Source organism: Lepisosteus oculatus, chromosome 10 (assembly GCF_040954835.1).
Source record: "Lepisosteus oculatus isolate fLepOcu1 chromosome 10, fLepOcu1.hap2, whole genome shotgun sequence".
Classification (NCBI taxonomy): domain Eukaryota; kingdom Metazoa; phylum Chordata; class Actinopteri; order Semionotiformes; family Lepisosteidae; genus Lepisosteus; species Lepisosteus oculatus.
Window position 1 is genome coordinate 43690755 of NC_090705.1, and position 24856 is coordinate 43715610.

The 24856-nt window shown below is 34.8% G+C and overlaps 1 protein-coding gene across 3 annotated transcripts in view; it reads right to left on the minus strand.

Moving 5' to 3' along the window:
• The window catches only part of LOC102696921 (adenylate cyclase type 2), a 105848-nt gene that overhangs the window by 80396 nt on the left and 596 nt on the right, over positions 1 to 24856 (minus strand). For all 3 annotated transcript variants that reach the window (XM_015357092.2, XM_069195269.1, XM_015357091.2), the window contains exon 2: positions 14610 to 14807. In XM_015357092.2, coding sequence (XP_015212578.2) covers positions 14610 to 14807 — 198 coding nt within the window. The remainder of the gene's footprint in view (positions 1 to 14609; positions 14808 to 24856) is intronic.

The window sequence follows — 24856 nt, forward strand, 5'->3', positions numbered from 1 at the left end:
GTATCAAACGTACTGTTAATTTGATTCTGAAACTATAGGACTATCCATCTTTCACATTAACATTCTGAAGTCTTTAAGTGTGTGTCTGTATGTTTCACGAAGACTTTCATTACCAGAGCTTTTAAGGGAAAATAAAAAAATAAAGAATTATAGAATTAGGTATTAGCTGTTTTTCAATAATATTTTCAAATGCTTTGGGTCCCTTATGTTTTAAGAGCGTCTGAGGCTTAGAAATGGAAAAAAAGCACTACTACTACTGTATAATTTAACATTAAATTTAATTGTACTGTAAATCATGTTCAATTAATGAAATTTGGTGCAAAAATTGATAAACTGCAGTGTTTTACAGTATTTAATCATAGCACACAATGCACACTTCCTGAATACCAGAAAACAAATTTGTGAAGATTACTTTTTACTCTCAGAGTATGCTATTGATCTAACTTACTTTTGATTTCTTGAGTTGTTTCTTTTCAATAATAAGCATGTAAAAAAATCTACAAAATACCAAGTTGTAAAAATTTCTCAACTTGTGACATTCAAACACAATTTAGATTGAATCATTTTCTCTAAATTATTAACACATTCCGATACTGTCATGTAGATTTTGTAAAGATTAAAAAATATTCCAGTTACATTCAATTTCTAAAGACATTTTGTAAATATTTAGAATATAATTGTATCGTTTTTATACTTCAGTTATACTGCTTATCGTGGAACAAAGAGAATAGCATTGATATACACCATAACTGCTAACTATTGCAAAAATACAAATCTTTGGGAAATGTGTGATAAGTTGCACTTGAATGATAAGGAAATATTCTGCTATCACAAGTCTTTTGAGTGCTAGTGGTTAATGGAAGCTACAGAGCTGCTTGCTGATGAACTTCTGGCTGATTCACAGTGACTCAAATAGAGCTGAAACCTGAACTATTTTTTCCAGCACCCCTCTACTTCAAACAGGATGGATAATGCATAATGCAGCTTTTCTGAATGCATGATTGTTTGCAGATCTAAGCAACCTATTAAGGTGCTTAAGTCTAGTTCTACCAATTCATAACCAGTTTTATATTCCTTCACAATGAAATATTGACATGGTTTAACCTATACTGACACCAATTCTTTCACATATATACAGTATATAATAATAATCATAATAATAATAGCTTAAACTTATGTAGCATTTTTCTGGACACTCCACTCTAAGTGCTTTACAGGTAATGGGGACTCCCCTCCACCACCACCAATGTGCAGCATCCACCTGGATGGATCCTTCCTTCTTCTATTGTGTGTTTTTGAGGGTGATGAGGCTGGACAAATATTTTATACAAGAGTGTAAGTATTTATAATTTAAGATATTTGAGTGGGGACCATGTGAGCTGCAAATGAACAAGTAAAGCTTAATTTCACACTGACGTGTTACTGTAACGAACAGTTCTTTCCGGACCCTATGCGGACGACACAGTCCGACGGAGTGGGGAAACACTGGGGAAACGTCATGCAGGAATACGGGGCGGAAGACAGGGGGGCGTGTCCAAGGTGCGCTGGTGCACGGGGGAGGTGTGGCCGAGGCGAACAATCCGAGAGAGTAGTCCTAAGAGTATCCAAAACACAGGAGTAAGTCCAAAACCAGGAGATCCATCAGAAGAAGGATTAAAAACCACGAAGGCCGGGTTGGAACCGGCGGACGGGAACAGGAACGGGAACAGAGCTTAAAACCTTAACGGCGCTTCCTGGTCCCGGACTCGCACGATATGGAAATCAGATGCAGAGCCCGGATGAGCGTCAGCGCCTGGCTTTTAAGGTGGGCTGCGAATTGGAAACAGTTGCACAGAATAAAGTCTTTAGTGAAAGGGCTGGAGCACCCTTAAGGAGGGGGGACTATAATCGTGACAGTTACCTGAAGAAGGATCCACTGCTGAAATGTCGTATTTTTATTTATTCTAATTTACAGCATAGAGTTACCCCCTACTTGCTCCTTTGTAATTATAGAGTCTATAATAATGCCTAAAATGTGTTGCCTAAAACAAACCTAACAATACAACATTAGGAGTCTACATAACTATAATAACTTTACAACTATAGAACTATATAAACAATATGTACAATTAAGAAGTAAGATACTCGTCAGTATCTCAAAATATTTTGACATGATTTAATTGTATTCCAAAAATTTGTGTTGTGGAGGGCAGCTTTAAATGGTTTGTAAATGCAAATATATGCCTGGCATTTAAGAGGCAAAATACAGTTGCTGTTCCTCAGAGGACTGAACCTCGACACCTAAAAGTGATTTACTCAAGGGATGAACAAACATCAGAGAAAGACTGTTGAAAAGTCCATGTAGCTAAGGGTACAGATTGATGATTTGTTGGTGGCACTTGTGGTTTCTACTAATAATGTATATATTTCTTAAATAGATGTATAATTAGATTGATTGCATCTTTGCTGGAAGTAACAAAGTCATACTCTAATGGTTCAATATAGAGCAGACAGCTATGAAAGAAGACAGATCAGGTGTGTAAAGTAATACACCACAAGTATGAGATCAATGAGAATTCAATCCAAATATACTAGAAATAATTGTGTGACTGAAAGGAATTTCATCATTCAGGTCTGATTGTATGTGACCAAAACATGAAGACCCTGGTCCTCCAGGGTTATACAAAATTAATACTAGAGTGTTATAGGCAAATTTGACTCTGTACATACTGCAGGTGCATATTTTAAAGGTATTAAGTCTGTCATCAGAAGTGTGCATCATAATTAGCAAGTTCTATGATGATAATTATTTCTTAATACTGTATGTATCTCAGAATAAATTTCGTAATTGAAGCTACACTTTACCAAGATCTTACTGTGCTGACAAATTTCACAGTCCAGAAAAGACCTAGGCAATTTCATCCACTGTGTGCACTTGAATAATCATATATCACAATACCCTTGTCAGTCAGACACAGGCAAGCAAAACTTGTTGCATCGTACCAAGGACTCTAAACATGTCTAAAACTGATATTCCTGCCCATGTTGTGAATAAACCATCACAAAGACATGACAGCTGACCTCCTGACTAATACCTTTTCAACAAGCTCTTCTCTGATGTCTGATCTTGACGTTTTTTAAAAGTTGTTTAAAAGTATTAAAAGTATTTTGTAATCCATTGGACTCAGATGCATTATAAAATTGGAATAATGGCATATCAGATCTGCTTTAATGTCTAATTATCCAATACTGTACACCAGACTTTCAGTGCATATAATGATTTAATATTGAACTCCTATGAAACTGTCACGTTATCCCCAGTCCATTGGATTAAGTAAGTGTTAATGTTGCAAACCAAAGACATTGTTGCTATCATGAAGGATCAATAATGTTATGAATTTGCATTTTAATCATGTTGGATAATTTGAATGTGTCATACTTCCTTAGATAAAATATCCAGGAATAATCAGTTCCTAGCAAAAAGAACAGCATCTAAATGGAAAGCTAGTAGTTGATAGGGGAGTATACAAGGAATTTGGTATCACCCTTAGTCTAAAAAATAACTTTGTCGTATGCATCTATGTTGTAATACCAGAAATCTGTAGCATCAAGAACTTGTTACCTCCATATGGCTGTCTTGTGGTACTTTTAGTCGATTACTGTAATGAACCTGGGACAGACTGCACTTTAGTGGTGAATTCCATGATCTTTTTAAAAGCCATTTTTAAGGTATATTCTAGTGAAAATATTGCTCAAGAACTGAACTGGAATGACAAAACTGTAGATGATGATAAGATTTGTGCAAAAAAGACCCTCCTGTTCTGAAAACTCATTCACATACTTATACATATCAATGTAATGAGAAACTGTTCTACCACACATAATGTATTGGGTTTGTATTGACCAGTACCAAATCTTTATCTTGTATGTAAAAGTATTAGGTATAAAGCAGTTATAGCAACAATGAAATTGAACCCAGAAATAGAAATAAAAATGTTGAAATCAAAATCTGACACTTAAACTTAAAAACACAGGACCCAATAGTGGTCCGAACAATAAAGGTCCCAATAATGAGATTAGAAGTCAGTGAAAGCTATCTGCTCCCTTTGCTAATTTTTTTTCAAGCAAAACCAATCTTCTCATGAAATTGGCTTTTGACTTCTATTTAGATATATAGCAAAGGGGAAGCTCATTTTTATGTTAGTCTGCTTCTGTTTTTGGATGTCATCAATATTACTGAATTTGTATTTGAAATGTTAAGTATTTTTTTGTCATTTGTTCATAGCACTTGATAATATTTAGTTTTTCAGGTTAGCCAATTCTTCATTTTACTTTCTAAAAGTAACAAATTCATCAAAATATTTTATGAACTATATATGTTTAAATGTATTGAAAGATATGTTCTTTCCATTTTTACAGTTGGAGTTTAATAATTGTTAACATATAGATAGCAAACAAGCTAAATAATATGTTCAAAATTACATAGACAATATAAATATCCCTTCCAGTTTTGTAATATTTACTATATTACATACTAGAAATATCTAAGTAATTTATCTTTTATTCTTTTAATAGATAGATACTTTATTGATCCCCTGAGGGAAATTGCAGTGCAACAGCAGCTTTACACAGACAACACAGCCACAGTGTAACGAATGATATAATAAAAATAATAGTACAATACATACAATACAATCAGTACAGTGAGGGGTGCACTAAAAGAGTTACTCACAGTCCGGACACACAAAGAACAAACTAGAACAGAACAGTACGCAGAAAAATCGTATCACACATATGAATATAAATATAGATGTAAATATAGATATAGATATAGATATAAATACAAATGCATTGCACAGGTTCCTGGCATATATTGCACAAAAAACGGTTGTAAACGGGAAAAGAAAAGAAAGAGAACAGATGTAGCAGTAGATGTTGTAGATGCCTTCAGTCCAGAAACAGGTCACTGTCGATGTTGCCTCTGTCCAGACACACAGTGGATGCGTTGTACAGTCTTATGGCAGAAGGCAAGAATGACCTCCTGTAGCGCTCCCTGTCGCACCGTGGATGAAGCAGTCTATTGCTGAACGTGCTCTTCATTTCTACAAGCCTGTCATAGAGGGGATGGGAGATGTTGTCCATGATGGCCTCTAGTTTGGACACCACTCTCCTCTCAGCCACTACCTCCAAGGGGTCCAGGTCAGACCCAAAGACAGAGCTTGCTCTCCTGATGAGCTTGTTAATGTTTGTGAATAATAGCAGAAAAAAAACATTTTTGAAATTACATCTAGTGAATGGAAGATCATTTTGTACATGAATTATTTAATATATATCAAGCATGTCATATGTTATTTGACTGAAGATGTGTTAAATAAAACTTTGAAATGCCTGCAGTTAAATCCTTACTCCAGTATGTGAAATGCATGTAAAATCTGTGAAATGCATGTAAAATACTGCAGTACAAATACTCCTCATATTTCATATTTGCAATGACTGAAGTCTTTCAACACAGGCAATTTTAGTACTTTTCCACAGATGTGGAAAATTATGTAAAATCCCAAATGTTTAGTTAGGTATCAATTAGAATCTAATTACAACAGAACGAGTCTTGTCCTATATAGTTTTTTTAATATGTGTTAGTAAACAGTGTGTGTGTGTGTTGTTTCAGGTTCTTACAGTCAGTCAGTCTTGTAAATACTTGTACGCGGAGTGCCGCCAGGTGGTACGCCAAATGAACTTGGAACTGTGTTGTGTGCGCTGAAAAATCAGGACAGGTTTTCATATTTTGTATTTTAATACGTGTCGAATACGCCATACTACGATACAGTGCGCGCTAATACTTCGGTGGACGTAAGAGATACTCTGTAATTCTATACCACTCTATAGGAATGCGTGCTATGGACGCAAGTGACAAATTGTATTTAAAAAAAGCTACTGTATCTCCAGCAAATAGGAAGGTAGGAGAATATGTGTGATTTTGGAACAATGCCAATGTTGTAAACACGGGAATGCATAGAAATGCTGGTAATCTTGTGAGCACAGGAAAGCGGATAGATAATAGAAAAATATTTAAGAACTGTTCTAAGTTAATTTGAGAAAAATACACCGAGCGTCTCTGTGTTTTGCTCGCATGCGCATTAAATAAAAACTTAAAAACGGAAACGCGGAAAAATGCGCTTGCGGATTGCTAAAGCGGGTAAGCCACACTGTTTTTGAAGAACCTTATTTACCGTTGGCAAAAGAGCTGAAAAGCTGCCTCCCCCCGAAAGACACAGTCACTCATAGAATTATTGAAATAAAGAATTATATCAGAAGTACGCTGATAGAGCACGTTAAAATGAGCAGATGTTTTCACTGCAATTAGATTAGTCTGTAGTTGATTTGGCCAATTTGCTCGTTTACGTTAGATACGAGTTTGAGGGTACGTCCCATGAGGACTTTCTGTTCTGTAAGACACTACCAACAGGAACTACAGGAGAGCACATATTTCAGCTTCTGAATGAATTTATTGAAGAAAATGGCATCGACTGGATTAAATGTGTCGGAGTTTGTACAGACGGTGCTAGAGCGATGACAAGCCGACACAGCGGTGTAGTTGCACGAATTAGAGAGGTTGCTGCAGAAATGCTGAAGACGTAGAGTTAGTTTATTCTGGAAACAGGTTAGATTGGTACTGTATGGTCTCAGGTAAGAGAGTAGGGCTAAAAGTCCAGGCCTTGTGTTGACACAGTGCCATAGAATAGAATGGTTCAGATTTGTGTGGAGGAAAGAAATTAGAAATGCCAAACCAACAGCTGCTGTGTCATGGTACTTTTATTGATTATTTAGAACTAAGGAACTATGATCATAATATGGTATGTTTTGAAAAATATTTTAATAGTGTACAGGTACAATCAAAAAACAAATGTTTCCAATTTCAAGAATGTAAACTATGGTGTTAAGAAATAGATCTTAAGAGAAACAGAATAGAATAGGGTGGGTATGGAATCAATAAAAATTGGATGTCAAAATAATTTTTATACTTAAAGATATTCAGTTTGTTGCAATAGAATAGTTTCATCCCATGAGTGAACAAATCAGAAGCTAGAAAGCAGTGGCCCAAATAGTTTGATAAATCAATTAACAATATAGAGAAATAATTTATCATTTAAGAATTTCAAATTTTATCTAAGTTTAGTAGATTAGATTAGTAGAACATTGTAGAGGTAGGAAATTTAAAAAAGTAAAAAAAATGTCTATACTGGCATAACATGCAAGCAGCAGGATCATCAACATGCAGTAAAAACACTTTTGAACAAATGTAAACATCAACAGATCATTTTCCTACTCTAGATACTATGAGGATACAATAAAAGGCTGACAAAAGTGAAGAATTTACATAACACACTTTTCCCCCACATATTTTTTCAATTTAATTTAAAAATCAAATAAAAAAAAATCTAAAAATATTTTCAATAAATTATTAAAATTTAAAATGTACCTATTGTATTCTTTTATATGAAATAAAAGCCAAAAAAGTAAGACTGAAACTAAATTTATCCTCAGAGACAAATCCGAGATAAAAAGGATCTTCAATAAATCAGAACAGTGCAGTACATGCTGCATGCTTGTATAGACAGTTTTGGTTTTTAAATTGAAAATGTATTAGGGCCCTAATCAAATAAAATACAACGCTAGGGAAGCTTTCTTACAGAATGAAAAGACTTTTGAGCGTGAGAACAGAACTGAACAGAATACTAAAAAGAACTATAAATAATGTAGTATTGATGTGTGATTTCAGGAACAGATCGAGTATGCACATAGAAAAAAGAAGACAAATGAAACAAGCAAAAGAAAAGAAAAGAGCTTATGTGCTGAACTTTTTGCATTCTGGTTTATAGTGGGATCTTAGACTGTTTATCATCATTTATGCAAGTAAAACTATTACTAATGTGCCTTGGCCTTCTAAAAACCAGAGTCAGTTGAGATAAAAACAATAGGCACAATCTCTATTAATATATTGGATCATGCTTTTTGAAATACTTTACTCCAAAACAAATGCATATATAAAAACATGTTTTGAACAAAATTGAATAATTACCAAATTTAAATTCATTTAAATTTAATGAATACAAAAATGAGAGTTCTGATAGATTTGTCATACTTAATTCTAATGTGCTGTGTTCTGTTTAGTTATGTCATTCATAGGAACAATGTTTTAATTTTCAACAGCATTTTAAACGAACAATATCTTTCCTTACATGCAATGTCTCATTTTTTTATAACTGAGAGGTTTGGAAATGTCTGACTTTACCGTTGTTATGCTTAAACTGTATGCCACCTAGAGTCAGTTCAAATATCTCGGAAGATTAACAGAACATAGTCACTTTTACATACTTTCGCTCATCTTGAAGATTCACACTCTTTAAAACCTAATAATTATTTTAATATTAATTGTTTTTTTTTTCTAACTAATAAGTTTACTGCCAAAACCATGCACTCCAATACCCTTGGAACCCTGATTCCAATATATTACAGCTACTCTGATTTCTAGTCTTCGCTTCAAGTCCATGAAGGTAGTCGCGCTATCAAAGAGATTAATGTGGCCTTTGTCCTTATGTTAGTTTCTGTAACACATTCGGAATTTGAAAAGTTATTAAAAAAATAACAAATAATCCCAGCAATTACAAATGAAAATAGCAGAAATAGATGCCAAATTACAAGAAAAATCTGGGTAAAATAAGATATCTTAAAACTGCCTAATTGATGGAAGTCAAGTGTGTCCCAATTATTCTTCTGGCTTGGCCTCAGTTGCTGATATGATATCCTAGCGCAAACTGATACAGCTTGTCCAGTTGGTTGTCAGGCATATATACATTATAAAATCCCTGCAGAAACACTAGGTCCTGCGTCATGTTCCACCAGTTCTGTGTAAGTGACTGCAAGGGGTTTGAATGCTGAATAAAATTATTTACATTCCAAAAACAGATTTAATACTGTTACCCACACATTTAAAATATGCAAATGACATCATTTAGGCAATTTCAAAGTTATGTAATGTGCTATTATTGAACAATGATTTTTTAACTACACCCTACACATTGTTTACTATGAAAAGGGCATTGATTCCACTCTCCATTGTGCTGCACAATAATTACTAAATATGTACCTGTATCAATGTTTTTTAGATTTGCATTTTTATGCTTAGTATGATTTGTATTATCTTTACATCATACAATTGTAACGATTACTATTTTGTATTTACTTTATGTGTTTTTATATCATGTTTGTGAAGTAGCCTTGAAAAAATTATTTGAAGTGAATTAATAAATAATGGTTAGTGCTGCTTTGAGATCTCAGGTGTCATATTTGCCCTAGCTGCTGCTCTGCAGGGTGAGCTACCATTGGCTACCAGCTGGCCATTGCTCCACCCAACTGTCACTCAGTTCTAGTTTCTATATTTTTGACAGGAGATCTGAATCACCTGGAGACAATTTACTACTTCATCACTTCAGGTGGTTTAGTGATGTTTAGGGGCAGTTCCGAGTCTGCTCAGGGCTCTGTTTTCAAATTTCAAGCCCCTCAAGGTTGTTTCCACTGAGACTCTATCCTGCTTTTCTTCCTTGTTTTGTTGGATTCCCGACTTCTTTTTTCTTTTGACCCCATTTCCGGATCATTTCTTGGCTTGGTGTGTACATGGTGTTTATCTCGGTTTGGACCCTGTCTTGCTTTTGACCTTGTTTCATTAGATTTACCCTTTGTGCTTTTGACTGTTTTGTGCTTTGTGCTTTTCACTGGCTTTGACCACCAGTCTGCTCCACCATGGACTTGAATTATATTCCCTGCCTGCTACCCTATCATCTCTGCCTGTGTGCACAACTTTGCTGTGTCATTAAATCCATAACTAGCTGCAGCACCACATTGTCTGTGTGCTCAGCTTGCTCAGCTCTCTTGACAGTGCTTCCTGCTATGTGCATGCAGCACTGCTCAACTACCTCCTTACCGAGTGCTGCCGCACTGTTTCTTCTGACTACACGCTGCCTGTTCAGTTTCCTCATGTGCACACTGCCAGTGCAGGTCTGCTCTCATATGCCTAAAAGCTACCAAGTGGGTTCAACTTATGACTCTCCATACACTGCTGCTTCCATCGAGCAATTCAAGGAGTTGTATAGAAAATGAAACCTTCAATGACTTTCTAGAATTCCTTATTGGAATTATACTTAGCATATACATGACTCTTCATCACACATTGTCTTAGAACCAATATACCTGTTTCTACATGATTTCAGCATATGCTCCTATACTAGATTCTGACAATGAAACCCAGGCAATGATTTCCATATCAAGCACAATCTAATTCTTTGTAGCAGAAGGAGGACAGAATAATTCTAGGGGGAGGCTTCAATGCTAGAACTGGCATCTGAGCATCTGAGAAGGCTCTGTATGTTTCAGTGTACAGATGTTTTTGAGAGATCCAGTTCAGATTCCAGAAGGGGTTATGCTATGTGCTAAATGTACTGTATAGATAATATAATGAGTCATTCGTTAAGTACTGTATTTTAAATTTAATTAGGAAAAATTAATACAATTTCTGACCACACTATATGAATTTAACCAAGAACAGGAATTATGCATAAGTTCTCTGAAAGAAGGCTATTCAGTCCACTGAAAATAAACTATTTAACCTTTACTCAAAAAAATATCCACCAGATACATGGTCTTCAACATAAGGATTTGAAATGTTTGCAGCATGTAAAGTATCCATGAAGATCCCTTAAAGCTAAATTAAACTTTGAGTAAACTGTGATATAATCTATTTACTACCCGAAAAAGCAATTGCATTGGCAATATAACTGCAGTAAGTAAAAGAACAGAATGAGGAACTAGCAATAACTGAAGTAACTAGAAAATCCCTCATTCATATACTGTAGGTATGCACCTTTACTGATAGATACTTACAGGTAGATTCCCAGATTGTCAGTGGAAGCAGGAAACAGAAGTCTGTCATTATATAGCTATATAGTAAGAAAGATTCTGTCATGTAACATCACATCCCCAAACAAGTTTGCTTTACTTCATTACTTGGAAACAGATATTTAAGATTTTGGCAGCACTTGGGTCGACATTATCCCATATACTAATATTCAGGCGTCCATTATAAAGTTCAATTAGTGCAAGTGCCAGCAAATATACAAGGAAAACAGAAGTAGTAATTGTTGAAGAGTCTAATCTCAGGAATAATGCTAGTGAAATATACAACTGAAACCTTGAATATGCTTTTTCCCCTGAGAAGGTGTGGTGAACATCATCCGAAGAGAAGACTGTTGTTTCAACAGGTGTGTCAAGAATCTAGGGACAATAGTCAAACACCTAGATAGTGTCAAGTTTTAATTAACAGGAGCTTAAAATTGAGAAAGGAACTTAAGTGTTTGCTTGGGTCTGAGACACTTATCAATGCAATTGTCCTGTTTATCTTGGTTAATTAAGTTTTGGGTAAATGATTAAGAGTCATCAACAGTTGCATATAACAGGCAGTTAGATAGAGGATTGGAGGACACAGAAAGAGGAGAAAGTAGGACAGAGAGAGAAGAAGGGATGACAGAGAGAGAGGAAAGGCAATGAGAGATTGAACAGCAGGACACAAAGGAAGAGGAGAAGAGACAGTGCCTGTCATGATCATAATCCCTCATCTTAAAGGCGTTCTGACCCTCCGTCCCTTTTTCATATTTTAGTTAATTATGTGCTCCTGCCACCTGTTTTGTGTCCCATTATTTAAGCCTGGCGCTCTTGCTATTCCTGGCTCAGCATTGGGAAATGGAAGCCCGGAAGCCCATCTACCAGCAGGTCCAGGAGAGACCCGAGCGCATAAGCTTCATCATGGCATCCTGACCATCTCCGACCGGGGCTCGGAGTGCCTGGCCTTGTTATTCTGGTTTTATTCCCTGTCCCTGTTCCAGATTCCGTTCTGGATTTTTACCTTGTTTGACTCGTCTTGGATGGATTCCCCGGTTTTGGACTTTGGACTGCGTTACAGATTTCCCTTTGGACTGTCTGGATCTGTTTGTCCTTGCCACACCCACCGAGCACCGGATCACTATCGTCATGTCCCCCTGTCTGTCAACCCATCCTGATCATCTACATCTCTTCCTTGTTGTCCTTCTCCACTTACTTCTGGATTATACTGTCTGCATAGGGTCCTGAACTACGCCTCTCAGGAGTCTGGACTTGGTCCCATTACAGTGTCAGGCAGTGGTGTCATTGTTCTAATCAGCCTTGAAGAGCAGATTTCAACCTTGTTAAGAGAACTTGCCATTCTGTTGTTTATAGGAAATTTGGATTTCCTCTGTAAAGAATCCCTAAGCTAAAAATGGTCTCTCATGGTGAAAGGATACTTTTTTGGGAAATGGGAGATAGGTTTCCCATTCACTTTGTAGCATCCGGATATATAGAGAGATTTAAATCTAGGTTGTATTCTATTTGGCAGAAGACAGGTTTATCTAAGCTTTTGGGCCCATTAGACATCATATATAGCATTCAAATACTTGGTAGCAGATTGGGGTATTTCTAGTTGGTCAGGACGTATGCCTTCGGGACACCTTGTTTGAAAATAGTGTAGCTTGTACGTTGTATGTTTATGTTGTGTGTTGTGTAGCGTGTTATTGTCTTTATTAATAAATATTTGTTAAACCCAGTGTTTCTGATTTATTATTCTTTTCATTAAAACTGTACCAGATAACAAGGAACTTAGGAGCTTCTAATTATACCAGCTACTTGTATAAATGTATATTTTGGGCAAAATGTTTACAATTCGGGGGTTATGATTATTTATTTTTATTTATTGACTGATTTTGAACACAGCTTCAAATGTCACACCATGGTTTCTAACTTCCATAATTAAGCTTAAATTTCACAAACAGGACATTTTACTGTTGAACTACAGGAACTTAATTAACTTAAGGCTAACTAATATACATTCTGTATTCATGACCACAAAATAGATTATGTATTTATATCAAGGTCACATTCTCTATTGAAATCAATCTACAAACATTAACATTTTTGAAAAAAATAAAGTTTTTAAAAATTGAGACCCAAGAATCTTGGCAGTGCAAAAGCATGTTATTTCCATTTTATAATCTCAAACTATATGTGTGAAAAAATATTTTTATCACCTATTGTCTCTAGCTAGGTTGGCTACTTCCTGCTTTTGCAGGTTCTTCCAGCAAATTGTCTTAAGTCCTTAAACATTTAAACTGCAGCATTCAAGATTTAATAATTTCCTCCATAGTAACTTTTTAAAGTTGAAAAAGTAAGACGTAAGAGTAAGTCAGAGTAAGACGTTTCGAAATATTTATTTGAACTTTTTACAAATCTAAATATCTGTCATTCATATAGTCCCTTAACCAGAAATGTATGTTGGAGAAAGAAGTGCCAAATATTTCTTTGTAATTCTTTGTGATGTGGCAAATAATGAGCGGCATTATTTAATAATGAGCCCAGCTGCCTAACACATGGGAATGGGAGGTTTCAAATTAAAGTGACCAATGAAACTAGTGTGCACATTGTGACAGGTGGGAGGACAAGTTGTGAACATGCGGCGACTCCATTTAGACAGAAACACAGATAGAGGTTCGTATTTAAGACGGGGCTCTGTGGCTCTATGGCAGCAGATCTAAAAATGTTTGTACTAATGTTCCTCTACATTTTTTATATAATATGCTCTTAATTTGAAAAAAATTAAAGAAAATTCAGAATGTGATACATGCACTATTAGAAGGCAGTGAGGATCAGGGAGTTTCCAGGGAAAAGGGATTTCGGCAGTCAATATATAATATATTATCCTATGATTCAATGTGCAAAGCAAACCATGATCACAAAGTAATTCATTTTGAAACATTAAAAGGACATTCAATGGTAAGATCAAAAAGCTGGTTTGTGGAAATGTAGTTACAAATGATCAAACAGATTGGATTAATTTATTTACAAAAAGCCATGCTTTTACATTCTTCTACAAACTATGGTTTATATGGTTTGTAAACAAAATGCCAATTCTCCCTAGTGATGAAAAGTTGCTTAAGTGGATATATTCATTGCATTTGTAAGGAGTAATTGACTTTCTAAAAACCTTCTATTTCCTTTCTATGATGACATATACATATGCTTCATGTAGCAAAGTGTGTTTCCATTATTTATTCTTGAGTTCATACTACAAGTAATTCATATATAATTTATCTATAATCCAAGGTCAACTGCTTTTGTAACCATGTGTAAAATATAAATCTTTATTGTCAATCTACAGTATGCAACTTTAACTTTTCATTTTACAGAATGTAATTAAACCTTATTAAACCTTATTTTCTAAGGCCTTTTTTCTTAAAGTATATAATAAAATTGTACTGTATAAAAGACAAAATAACTTTTCAACCAAAAGTAAAATCACAAAGGGACTCACATTCCACATATTGTCGGGCTCATTATTCTCAGGAATTATCAGAAATAATATTTTCAAAAACAATTTTATAAAAACAAATATTTTCTATAAAATTTCTTGGTTACTATAACTATATATGGCATTTAGGTTTTACATTGGTAGCTTGTGAAGGTCTCTATTTGAGGAAAATATTAATTTACAAATTACAAAAACTACCTACCTGGTCCCAAGGACAGATGATACCTCCAAAAAACATAAAAAGGTATCCCATGGCAACAAGACATGCCCAGATTACCAAAGAGAAAATGCGCAACAGCTTCTTGAAGACTGATTCAATGCAGACCAGAACAAAGATTGTCAGGAAAATTGCAAGAGCCGTTGGGACAGTGATTACAAATGCCACATGGTCTTCAATATCCTGCAGATAGAAATAAATAATGTTACAAAAAGAATTGGATTTTCCTATATGGAAACGTGGAATTTTTTATCCCCACTCATCTCTCCAATTAAATGACAGAATGTAATCTGAAAAGTAGAAATTAAGATATCATGATATAAATAAGAGACCTCCAAAAGTATGAGGTAATCAATATTTCTGAGCTTGGATGAACATTTCATTTTGCTATATGAAATGACCTGCACTTGAGTGATGTAGTGACTTTTTTAAAATCATACTAAGAAACAAGAATAGGATAATTACACCCTTAAAAGAAGAATGAAACACATTTTTATGTATGATGTATGTGTTTTATGCTTTTCTTCTTCTTTTCAGTGTGCATTTGTAATGATAAATTATGTATTAGTCTAGATTTCAGCCTTGTTGGTGGCTCAGAGAATAGCCATGAAGAAACAATTATAACATTCTGAAATATTATGTTCTAAAAAAAATCAGTGAAGTCTGATGAGATCAAAACAGTTTATGATCAAAATAGAATTGTTTCTTCTGTCCATCATAATGAAAAACTAAATATTTAATAGCTAGCTTTATGTTTAAAGGTATTCTAATATGTTTATCACATTGCCAGTTTTGTATAAACTTCATAATTACACATTATGATGTCAAAAGAGTCACTGAGTGTTTTCCAGTGGCTACATGGAACCATATTAATGAAATCAACCTTATTTTATTTGGTTAATCCATTAACCAGTGAGCATTAGAATAATATGTTACTGGAGACCTACTTTCCTACTAACATCTATCATCTGAGTTAATAAAATACACAATACTTTTAAGTTATTTTTTTTATTTCAGAACTCCTTATTACAGGTATATACTTGGTATAGTATTTACTAAATCCAAAAATATTTTGCAGAAGAAAATATCTGACAAATGGACCACATGGACAATTTTATTGAAAACTTCAGGTGACCTTCCTTTCTGTGAAAACTGAATGCCTTCATTCTAAGCCCTGGTAAAAGTGATGTTTAAGTGAATGTTCTGATTTTAAACAGAGGCTGTTCTAACACAATAGCACAGGCCTAACAGAAATTAAGGTAATAAAGAAAATACTGTACACACAAATTTGGCATCAGCTTGCAAGGTAGTGATCTATGATAATTCTCCAGTAGATAATTTCCCATCAGATATCCAAACAATTAACATGTTAAATGTAATTTTCTGATTGCATTCATTTTATATTATTTCTTACAACTCCAGGTGTCTAGGGGTAAAGGGGTGTAACATTTAGGATGATTTGGACACAGGTGGGGTTTGGTGCAGAAGTGATTTATTGTAAAATGAATAAAGTGACTGGTACGTAAAAAGGACACAATAACACACAAGGAAAGGGAACTAGAGCGGTGTCAAAGAAAAGAAAATAACACACAAAATGGAGCTGGCTAATAAAGTGAGGGAAAGCTGACCTGACTACAAAAGAAAACCCAAAAGAGTCGGTCTATGGTGTCTTCAAACACCCTAGTTAACCTTCACTGACTACCCAAAACGGCACTCACCCGTCCTAAACTAGTGTTACTAATACAGAGATCAACTACGTGTGCAGAATGAACCCAACAACCTAAACTAACTCTATATACAAACGTTCACACAAATACACAAGTGAACTACAAATACTAATAAGGGAAAATTAGAGTAGACACAAGTAACAGGGTCAAAAGAACACAGAGGTTGATACAATACGCCTGGGCAAGGTAATGGCGAAACAAGGATAAACACACCAACAAACGAAAGTACGAAGAGACGAACACAAACCAGCAACCAACAAAGCCGAAGTTATACGAAAACACACACACAAAGTGAAATGAAGCCGAAGCCGAAGCAAACCCAAAAGTGAAACGAAACCGAAGCTGAGCCAAACGGGACCGAAGTCAAACGAAAGGCCCCTTCATTCTGAAAACCTCCAAGTTATATACTGAATAAGATGAGTTCTGATTGGTCGAGAGTTAATAGAAGATGACGTAATACGGAAACAATGGTGTAATGATGGACCAAAGGGGGAGGGAGAACAATCAAAGTCAGGAAGTGTGGAACATAGCAACATAAACACACATGGACCACACACTTTGGAACATAACATCATTTTAAAGGTAAAAGCTTACTACTAAAATATTGAAATCAGTAGAAATACTAGCCTTCCAGAGGAATCAAGTGGCAGATGCCATTGCCTAAGAGCAAGCTGAGAAATGTATCACTGTGACCTGGATTCACAGCTGAAAACATAATGGGCTGCTCCACATTAGGTGGGTGTATAGCAAAAATCATTAGGGAAAAAATGTTCAAGAAATAACTTATTATAATTGCAATGTTCTACTCCTAATTAACAAACGGTGGTCAACTAATTTCACCCCTATCAACTGTGATGCAAGGTTTTTTTGCCTCTTCTGATGTATTTGCAGAAAATATGTGAGCTCCAACAAATGATGAAGATTTTGGAAGTTAAAATTGTGTCTTTTTGGGTGTCCACACTCACAGACAATGACTGTCTATCAAATGAAAGTACAGCCTTTGTACTTTCAAATGATGTGCAGTATAATGTGTATTTCCCCACTGCCCTCCAATTAATTGCTTAATCACTCTGTTCTCCTCCCCACTGACAGCTGGTGTGTAGTGAGAATACTGACACACTTTGGCTGCCGTCACATCATCCAGGGAGGTGCTACACATTGGTGGTGGTGGAGGAGACCCCCCATTTACTGTAAAGTGCTTTGAGTGGCGTGTCCGGAAAAGGAATTATTATTTAGTAGTGGTAATCTGCATTTAAATAAACACAGAATGAATTAAGGAATCATTAAAAAATGTACTTTTATATCTAGAGTGCAAATATGATACATTCATCTACAAACTTCTATAATATTTTATCTAAATTTTCCAGTTGTTACTGTCATGTCAGCCATCCTGAGGCATCCTTAGGCTAGTGGTTGCCTTGGAAGCCATCACGTTCTCATGAGGGCTCACAGTTTTCCAGAGCTTCTGGTGATCCGTCTTAATTAATAATAATCCAATTTATTATTCAATTCCCGTTTTTATATTTAATGCTTAGGCACTGTTTTGACGGCTCTTCGTTATTATTCAGTTTATCCCGGTTTCCTTCTCACTCGCAGTACTGCTTTCATTTTCTTCACATTTCTCCACCCAGTTTCAAGCTTTGACTTCACTCTGCGTACCAATTTCAGTTTTAAGCCTTCACTTAAAACTGGCACAGCAGCTATTGCCTCAGTTTTGCTCTCCATTCAGCACTCCAGCTTGCATACCGGCTCTTGATTTCCATCCTGGAACTCTGGACTCTTTCTACCTCATCTAGGACCCCAGAACTACAACCTTCTTGTGTTTGTGTCTTCTTTATGTGTCTTTCCTGGTTTAGTGACAACGGCTTAACTTTTGACTTTAATGTATGGATCTTGTCTGTGGAACATAACCCGACAACTTGGATTAGTGCTTTTTCGCCTTTCCCCTTTTAGATTACGAATTCTGGATCTGGAATGCAGCTTCTAAATAACACCACTCTGAATCCGTTTGACCATGCTTCCTTTAATTACCATCGGCATAGGTTTGGTAACTCTTACTCCGCGTTCCCAAAACCACCCCATAGGGTCCATTATCTTAAGTACCAGCTATGTTCTTTTCGTAACACCCATCACAGTTTTGTAGAGCCCTGCCCTTGCTCCTTGACTTTTTCTCCTGCTGCCCTCTTTCCTGCCATCTTTCTGGATTCTCTCTTTGCGGCAGCCTTTTCTCCTGGCTTTTAGGGAACTTTCCTTTCTCTTATTTTTTGTTTTTGGGCTGTCAGGGTCACTTATTCTTTTAACCATTTTGTTCCTTATCTTTTTCCTTTGCCACCTTCCAGCACCCTGGTTGGAGTCCATTGTAATTATTCCTGGGGAGCCAGGTGTCCAGTTCTTTCCAATGCTAGGTGAGCATCACTCCATAAGCCTGAGCTCCCTGAAGATCCCATGTTCCGTTACTCTGACTGGGACTGTTCCCTGCACCTGTACTGAACCAGGGATACTGGTATTGTAAGGACAGAGTTCCTTTTTCACCTGTTCCTGTCAAAGGTCTCTCCCCTGTTGATCCAAAGGATGCCTTGGTTCCCGATCCCAGCCTTTCCCTATTTTTGCCTGGGATGCAGTTAACTGGCTTCTCCTAAGTCTAATGTTCCTTCCCCTGTTTCCCTTCTCTTTTCCATTACTGACTGGATTACCACCCACGTGGCTGTATCCGGCCTTGTCCTTACAGTTACACTGAAATTGTTTATTGTTGTAGTGACTACAGAAGCATTTCAAGGCACGTTACAGCTCAACATTTATATTTAAATTGTTAAAACGGACTTGCTGCAATCTATTTTTATATGTGCTTAAAATACTGTACATTCTGCCATTTCCAAGATATAGACACATAATCAAAAAACAGAAAGGTTCAATGTCCTGGAGAGACTATCAGAGAGATGTAAATATAGGTATATATGATATCAGGATATATGTAACAGCTAATGCTTTTTTACTGAATGGAGGACAATTTTGTTATTGGAGTTTTATAACACAGTACACTCCAAAAGTACTGGGACAGTCAAATATATTAAAACCAAGTCAATGTGATTGTTAAACAGTACTAACAAGAATTGTTTAAATATAAAACTAATTTTATTTTGTATTATTCAGTTATGCACATAGATTTGACCATGTTAGAATAAAAACATACTTTGTGTTCAACCCAGTGATTTTGAGTGAATATATTCACTTTAAGTAATTTTCAGGGTGAAGAAAATCAATATTTGCACATCTTTCAGTAAACAACCTCAGTACTAATTATTTTCTGACCATTCAGCTCACTAAACTCTTTGTTTGGTGATGCTTTGCTTCACAGAACCTCTGCTTCATCTTTGAATTCTTGCCAGTTCCTGGGGTGTTCTGATTTATTTTTTCTTTAGTTGTAAAATACAAGCTTGTTTGGATTTAAGTATGGAGATTCCCTAAGAATATCACACTTGTGAAGTGTGGGATGCTTGTGAAGAAGCTGGTGGGGTCATCTATGATAAAGGAAGGAAGATTGGTTGGCTGTAGTTTTCACAGACAGGGAAATTATTGTCTGAATCTTTTTATGTGCAATAGACATATATTCTCTTTGGTTTCACTGTAACCTATCTTTCATCAACTGTGATATTTATTGTTGCTTAACTGCCTCCTTTTGATTATAGTTCTTTAAGAGTCTTGTCATTAGTTAGTAGAACTGTATTATTTTCTAGTTTATCCTTTACTGGATTTAATGCTTGAGATGAATTCTGTGTTTTATGTATTATGATCTTCATTTTTGGGACTCTTCTAAATTAATAACATCCCTTTAATGTAAATTATTTAATTTTGAAGAGCTTTTAGGATAGTTTTTTTTATCTATTGGTTGGCAGCTTCATGCAATTATGATTTTAAACAATGAGCACTTTAAACATTTGAACTCACCATCTGTGCTTATATGTCCTATAGCAACATGACTCATTGCAAAGCACTTTCAAATGGTGCTCACCATGAAAAACTATTGTATCAAATCAAATAAAAAAATATGGAGTGATCAATTTAAATAAACAGTGAACACTGTGAGGAACTGAGAAAAGCAGGATAACTAAACACCCACTATTAGTATGGCAGAATATGAAAGCTTTGAAAGAGGACATGGTGTATAGCTACAAACCATATAAATCATCTTGTCATTACAGTATGTGCAGTGTCTTTGTAAATACCCATTGTTTCTTAACATGTTATATTAATACATATAATTGCCAGCATATAATTTTCTGCTTTAAATCCATGCATATGCATCACTATGTGTGAGATGTGACAAAGATCCAGATAACTGATTTACTGTCACCGCAGGTCAACCCTATAACTGAAGAGTTCTATCAAACCAAAAAGTGACACAGGAGCTCAGGTTGCAACAGATTTTAATGCAAAATAAAACCACTGAATAGTTAAAAAGAATGAATCATAAAGTTAAAGTAAATGTAAAAACAAAGTGCACTCTACATACATACGGCTAAAAAAGATGAAGTATTTGTTAAGTGGATTTCTGTAGTCATTATTATTGTCTTATTATCTGGCACAGATTCAGAGCTTTTGTAAAAAAGCATAGAGAAATAAATATAATTATATTCTGCCATTATAAAAGCAAATGCAACTCAGTTAGCCAGCATGCAGTACCAAAATGTTTAATGTACATTAAAACATAGTGACTTACTACATCTGAAAAATACTAAAGAGACAAGTAATAAAGGATATTGTGTGTTAACAGCAGGATCTTAAAACTATCCCTAGAAGGCACAGACAGGCTATAAAGGCTTTTCAGAATCAATGTGATATGCTATGTACACCAGAAGCAAATCTTGACAGGAGATTTAATCAGTTTATGTTGGGAGCTACATTGGAAAGTGTACAAATGTACATTTCAAGAACTTTATACATTTTTTCACAATACTGTTTTTAAATCATAATTATTCATAGTCATAAATATTTAACTTTCCAGAAATCTTTAAAAAATGTTATGCATTCCTTTACAAAATTAATGCAATTAATTATGGTTCAGTAGTTCAGTTAAAATTAAGGTGGAGTAGGAGCCTGGCTGAGAGAATAACAACCTGTCCTTGAGGATAAAGCTGTTGGAATCTCTCACCAGGGAGTTGCAAAAATATGTGATATATAGAGTCTTCATCACTATGTTGCACTTTTCGGGCAGGGGAGACTCCACTCCACCACTGTCAGTATGTAGCAGCACGATGCGACAGTATCCAGAAAGCCCACCACACATCAGCTGTTAGTGGGGAGAAGAACAGGATAACAAAGCCAATTCACAGATGTGAATTATTAGGAGGGCATGATTAGTAAAGTCCAGTGGAAAAGTTGACCAGGACATTGGAATTAACACTACTGCTCTTTTTGAGAAATGCCCAGGGATTTTTATTGACCACAGATTTTATGCCTCATCTAAAGGACATTTCTTTTTAACAGTATAGTTTCCCCATCGCTATACTTAGTGAGGTGAGCACTCTCTATTGGTGCCATTAACACCTCTTCCAGCAGAAAACCTTAGCTTTCCCAGGAGCTCTCCCATCCATCTACTGGCCAGGCTCACACCTGCTTATTTCAGTGGGTTGCAGTTACGAGTTGCAGGGTGATATTGCTGTTGGCAGACACAAAACTATTTATAATTTTTATTTGCACAAAAAATTAAGATTAACACGTATGTTTCAGCTATGATAACCTACTTTGTAATAAATAAGCATTTTGATGAATGGACATAATATCCTTTTTTTTAATAAAGTAAAAATCATCATTGTAAAAATCTCATGTAATAGTAAAGTTAATTATCAGCCTCATTTAATTGCAAAAAGCTGTCATGTTGTGCTGAGATTAATTAACTGACTGGCATAGGTTTTTCAATTAATAGTTTTACATTTAAAAAACTTGCAATTCAATGATTTTCAAAAGAATATATCCTAAATACTGTTTTTTTCATATAATAAATATCAGCCTCTCTCCTTTCGGATGCAACTTGTGAGAAACAAAACCTTTTACACAAGTAGTTAATTGAATTACATACTGCTACCCTTAGTGTGAGAAGTTAATGATTAAGATGTTTGTTCCTAGACAGATTGGAATGATGAAAAAAAATATCACTAATGTATAGCAATACTTCAAAATAAAAACGTAAAATGGTTATATCACCAGTTTAATTCCAGAACAATATAAGCAAAAACAAATTGACAGGTGAACATTTAAATTTACAGGATTCCTTTCTTGGAGCACTTTACTTGGGCGCATTAAGTTTCATCATATTGTCACTAATTTATATTTGTTTGGTGAATTTCAAAAAGAGAAATAAGAACAAAACATAATATTGCCATATCGTAGGAAATAATCCAAAATCAAATATACTAAATACAACCATTCCTCATTAAAAAAAACAATAAGAAATTAATGACTTTCTTTCTTGTAAATTAACTGCAAGAAAGAAAAACTGACTTGCAAAATAGAATTAATAAAATGTAAAGCATTTAAAATGCCACACATACTATTGATAATAATACTCATTCATTGTTTTTGAATGCCTTTCAGTATATCATTGAAATTATTTGAATGTTAAAATGCCAATTTTATTCTTACTGATTCATGAATGCAAAAGTCAATTTGTTCAGAAAATTAATTTTAATCCTTTTGTGGTATTGTGGTATTACATCAAAAGGAGCATTACACTGAAGTACAGGTTACTGGCAAGGACAAAACAAAAAGAGTGGATCTAGTTACAATGTAATTGATTCCTTTTTCATTATTATTCACAAATTCAACTACCTTCATAATTTAGCTATTGTTATATCAACATCATGTTTCATCCTATCATGCTTGTTTTGAGATAAATGAGGCTTTATTTCTCTTGACACACCACTACATTCTGTGAGTAGTTTGAGCTTTGGTACTGTATGTTTAGAAATGTTTTGAACATGTTTTCTAAACATTTAAAAAAATATATTTAAAAATATATATATAATATGCACACTCTTAAACAGGAGCTTGTCACATGTTACTTGAAAATATTTTTCATTACAAATATGAGAAAACATGCTGTTACACTGCAAACACCTTTTAAGGTATATGATTATCAGGTCCAGATTTAATCAAAACTATTATATACAATCAAAATGTTAGAAACTTTTCCTGAGAGCTAATGTTTATGTCTAATAGAAAAGTTCCATAAGGTACCAGACTTGAACATTTGGATTGGACTGTAGTTTGAAATCGTGATTTAATATGTGTTATCATACTGTATATTGCTGGTAATTTGAATTCAGGCATCTTTGAAAAAATTTTAGAAATAAATATTTATGACAAAATTTTCAAAGCATGACACGTAAAATCCTTAAGATCTTGAAGGGAAAAAACTCCTAGATCATTCTGTAATTAATAAAGTTGTACCTCTTATTAAGTTTAGGTATGTTTTGTGGGGTGGGCGTTAATATTTTGGGTGCAAAGTAATCAAACATGCTGTGGACTGCTTTAGCACAGGCTTTTGGCTAAAGGGAATATACACAGACACCACAACACATTGGATCACTTTATTGGGATCAGAATGGTAAAAGGACTAGTCTGATATTGTTAAAATGACTGTGAGGAAACAGCATTTTATTCATGACACCAACAGTAGTGTCACATTGCATTTAGGCAGATATGAAATGAAATCAGCAGATTGGTAAACCTCAAGGCATATATGTTACTAATTTTTAAATGTTATTATTTGCTTAATTTAACCGTCTACTATATATGTACATTGGTTACAGAATTTTTGGAAGATTGGATTCTATACTATATTTCTAAATACAGATCCTATTCCAACCATTTATTATCACTGTCTCTAAATTGCTGTTTCAGACACACCCTCACAGTACTTAAATATGAACTGCCGGTAAATTAAGGGAGTTTGTTTTCTTCTTCTGATAACTGAAACAATTCAACTTAACATAAAATTCACAGGTACTGTATGACTGTATTATAAGGATGGCTACATATTTAAACAATATGTCAAAAAAAATTACAAGACAAAATGTCATTAACTATATTTCTACAGTCTAGAGTCTTTATTTATCCACAATGTGCCTCCTAAGCAGCTATCACTGAAGCAAGTAAATCAGATTCCTTTTTTAAATAGAACTAACATTTTCGACTGAAAACAATGACGAAGAAATTGCTGGATAGTCAAAGAAACAACATTTTTATTCATGGAAACAAAGCCAAGATCAATCAGATCAATTTAAAGGTAAAATCAATTAAAAACTGTACTTCATAAATGAAGCACAACATAAGAAAAACTAAAGAGGAAATATTAAATCCAGTTAAATTGTAGGTTTAACATTTGTGATTTTGTAATGTTGGGTCAAATTCTTTCACAACTTTTAACTAAGCATTCTTTAATATCAATATTTGTAGAAAGATTTGGACTACTAAAAATACAGAGAACATAGATGAAAAGGTACTGCA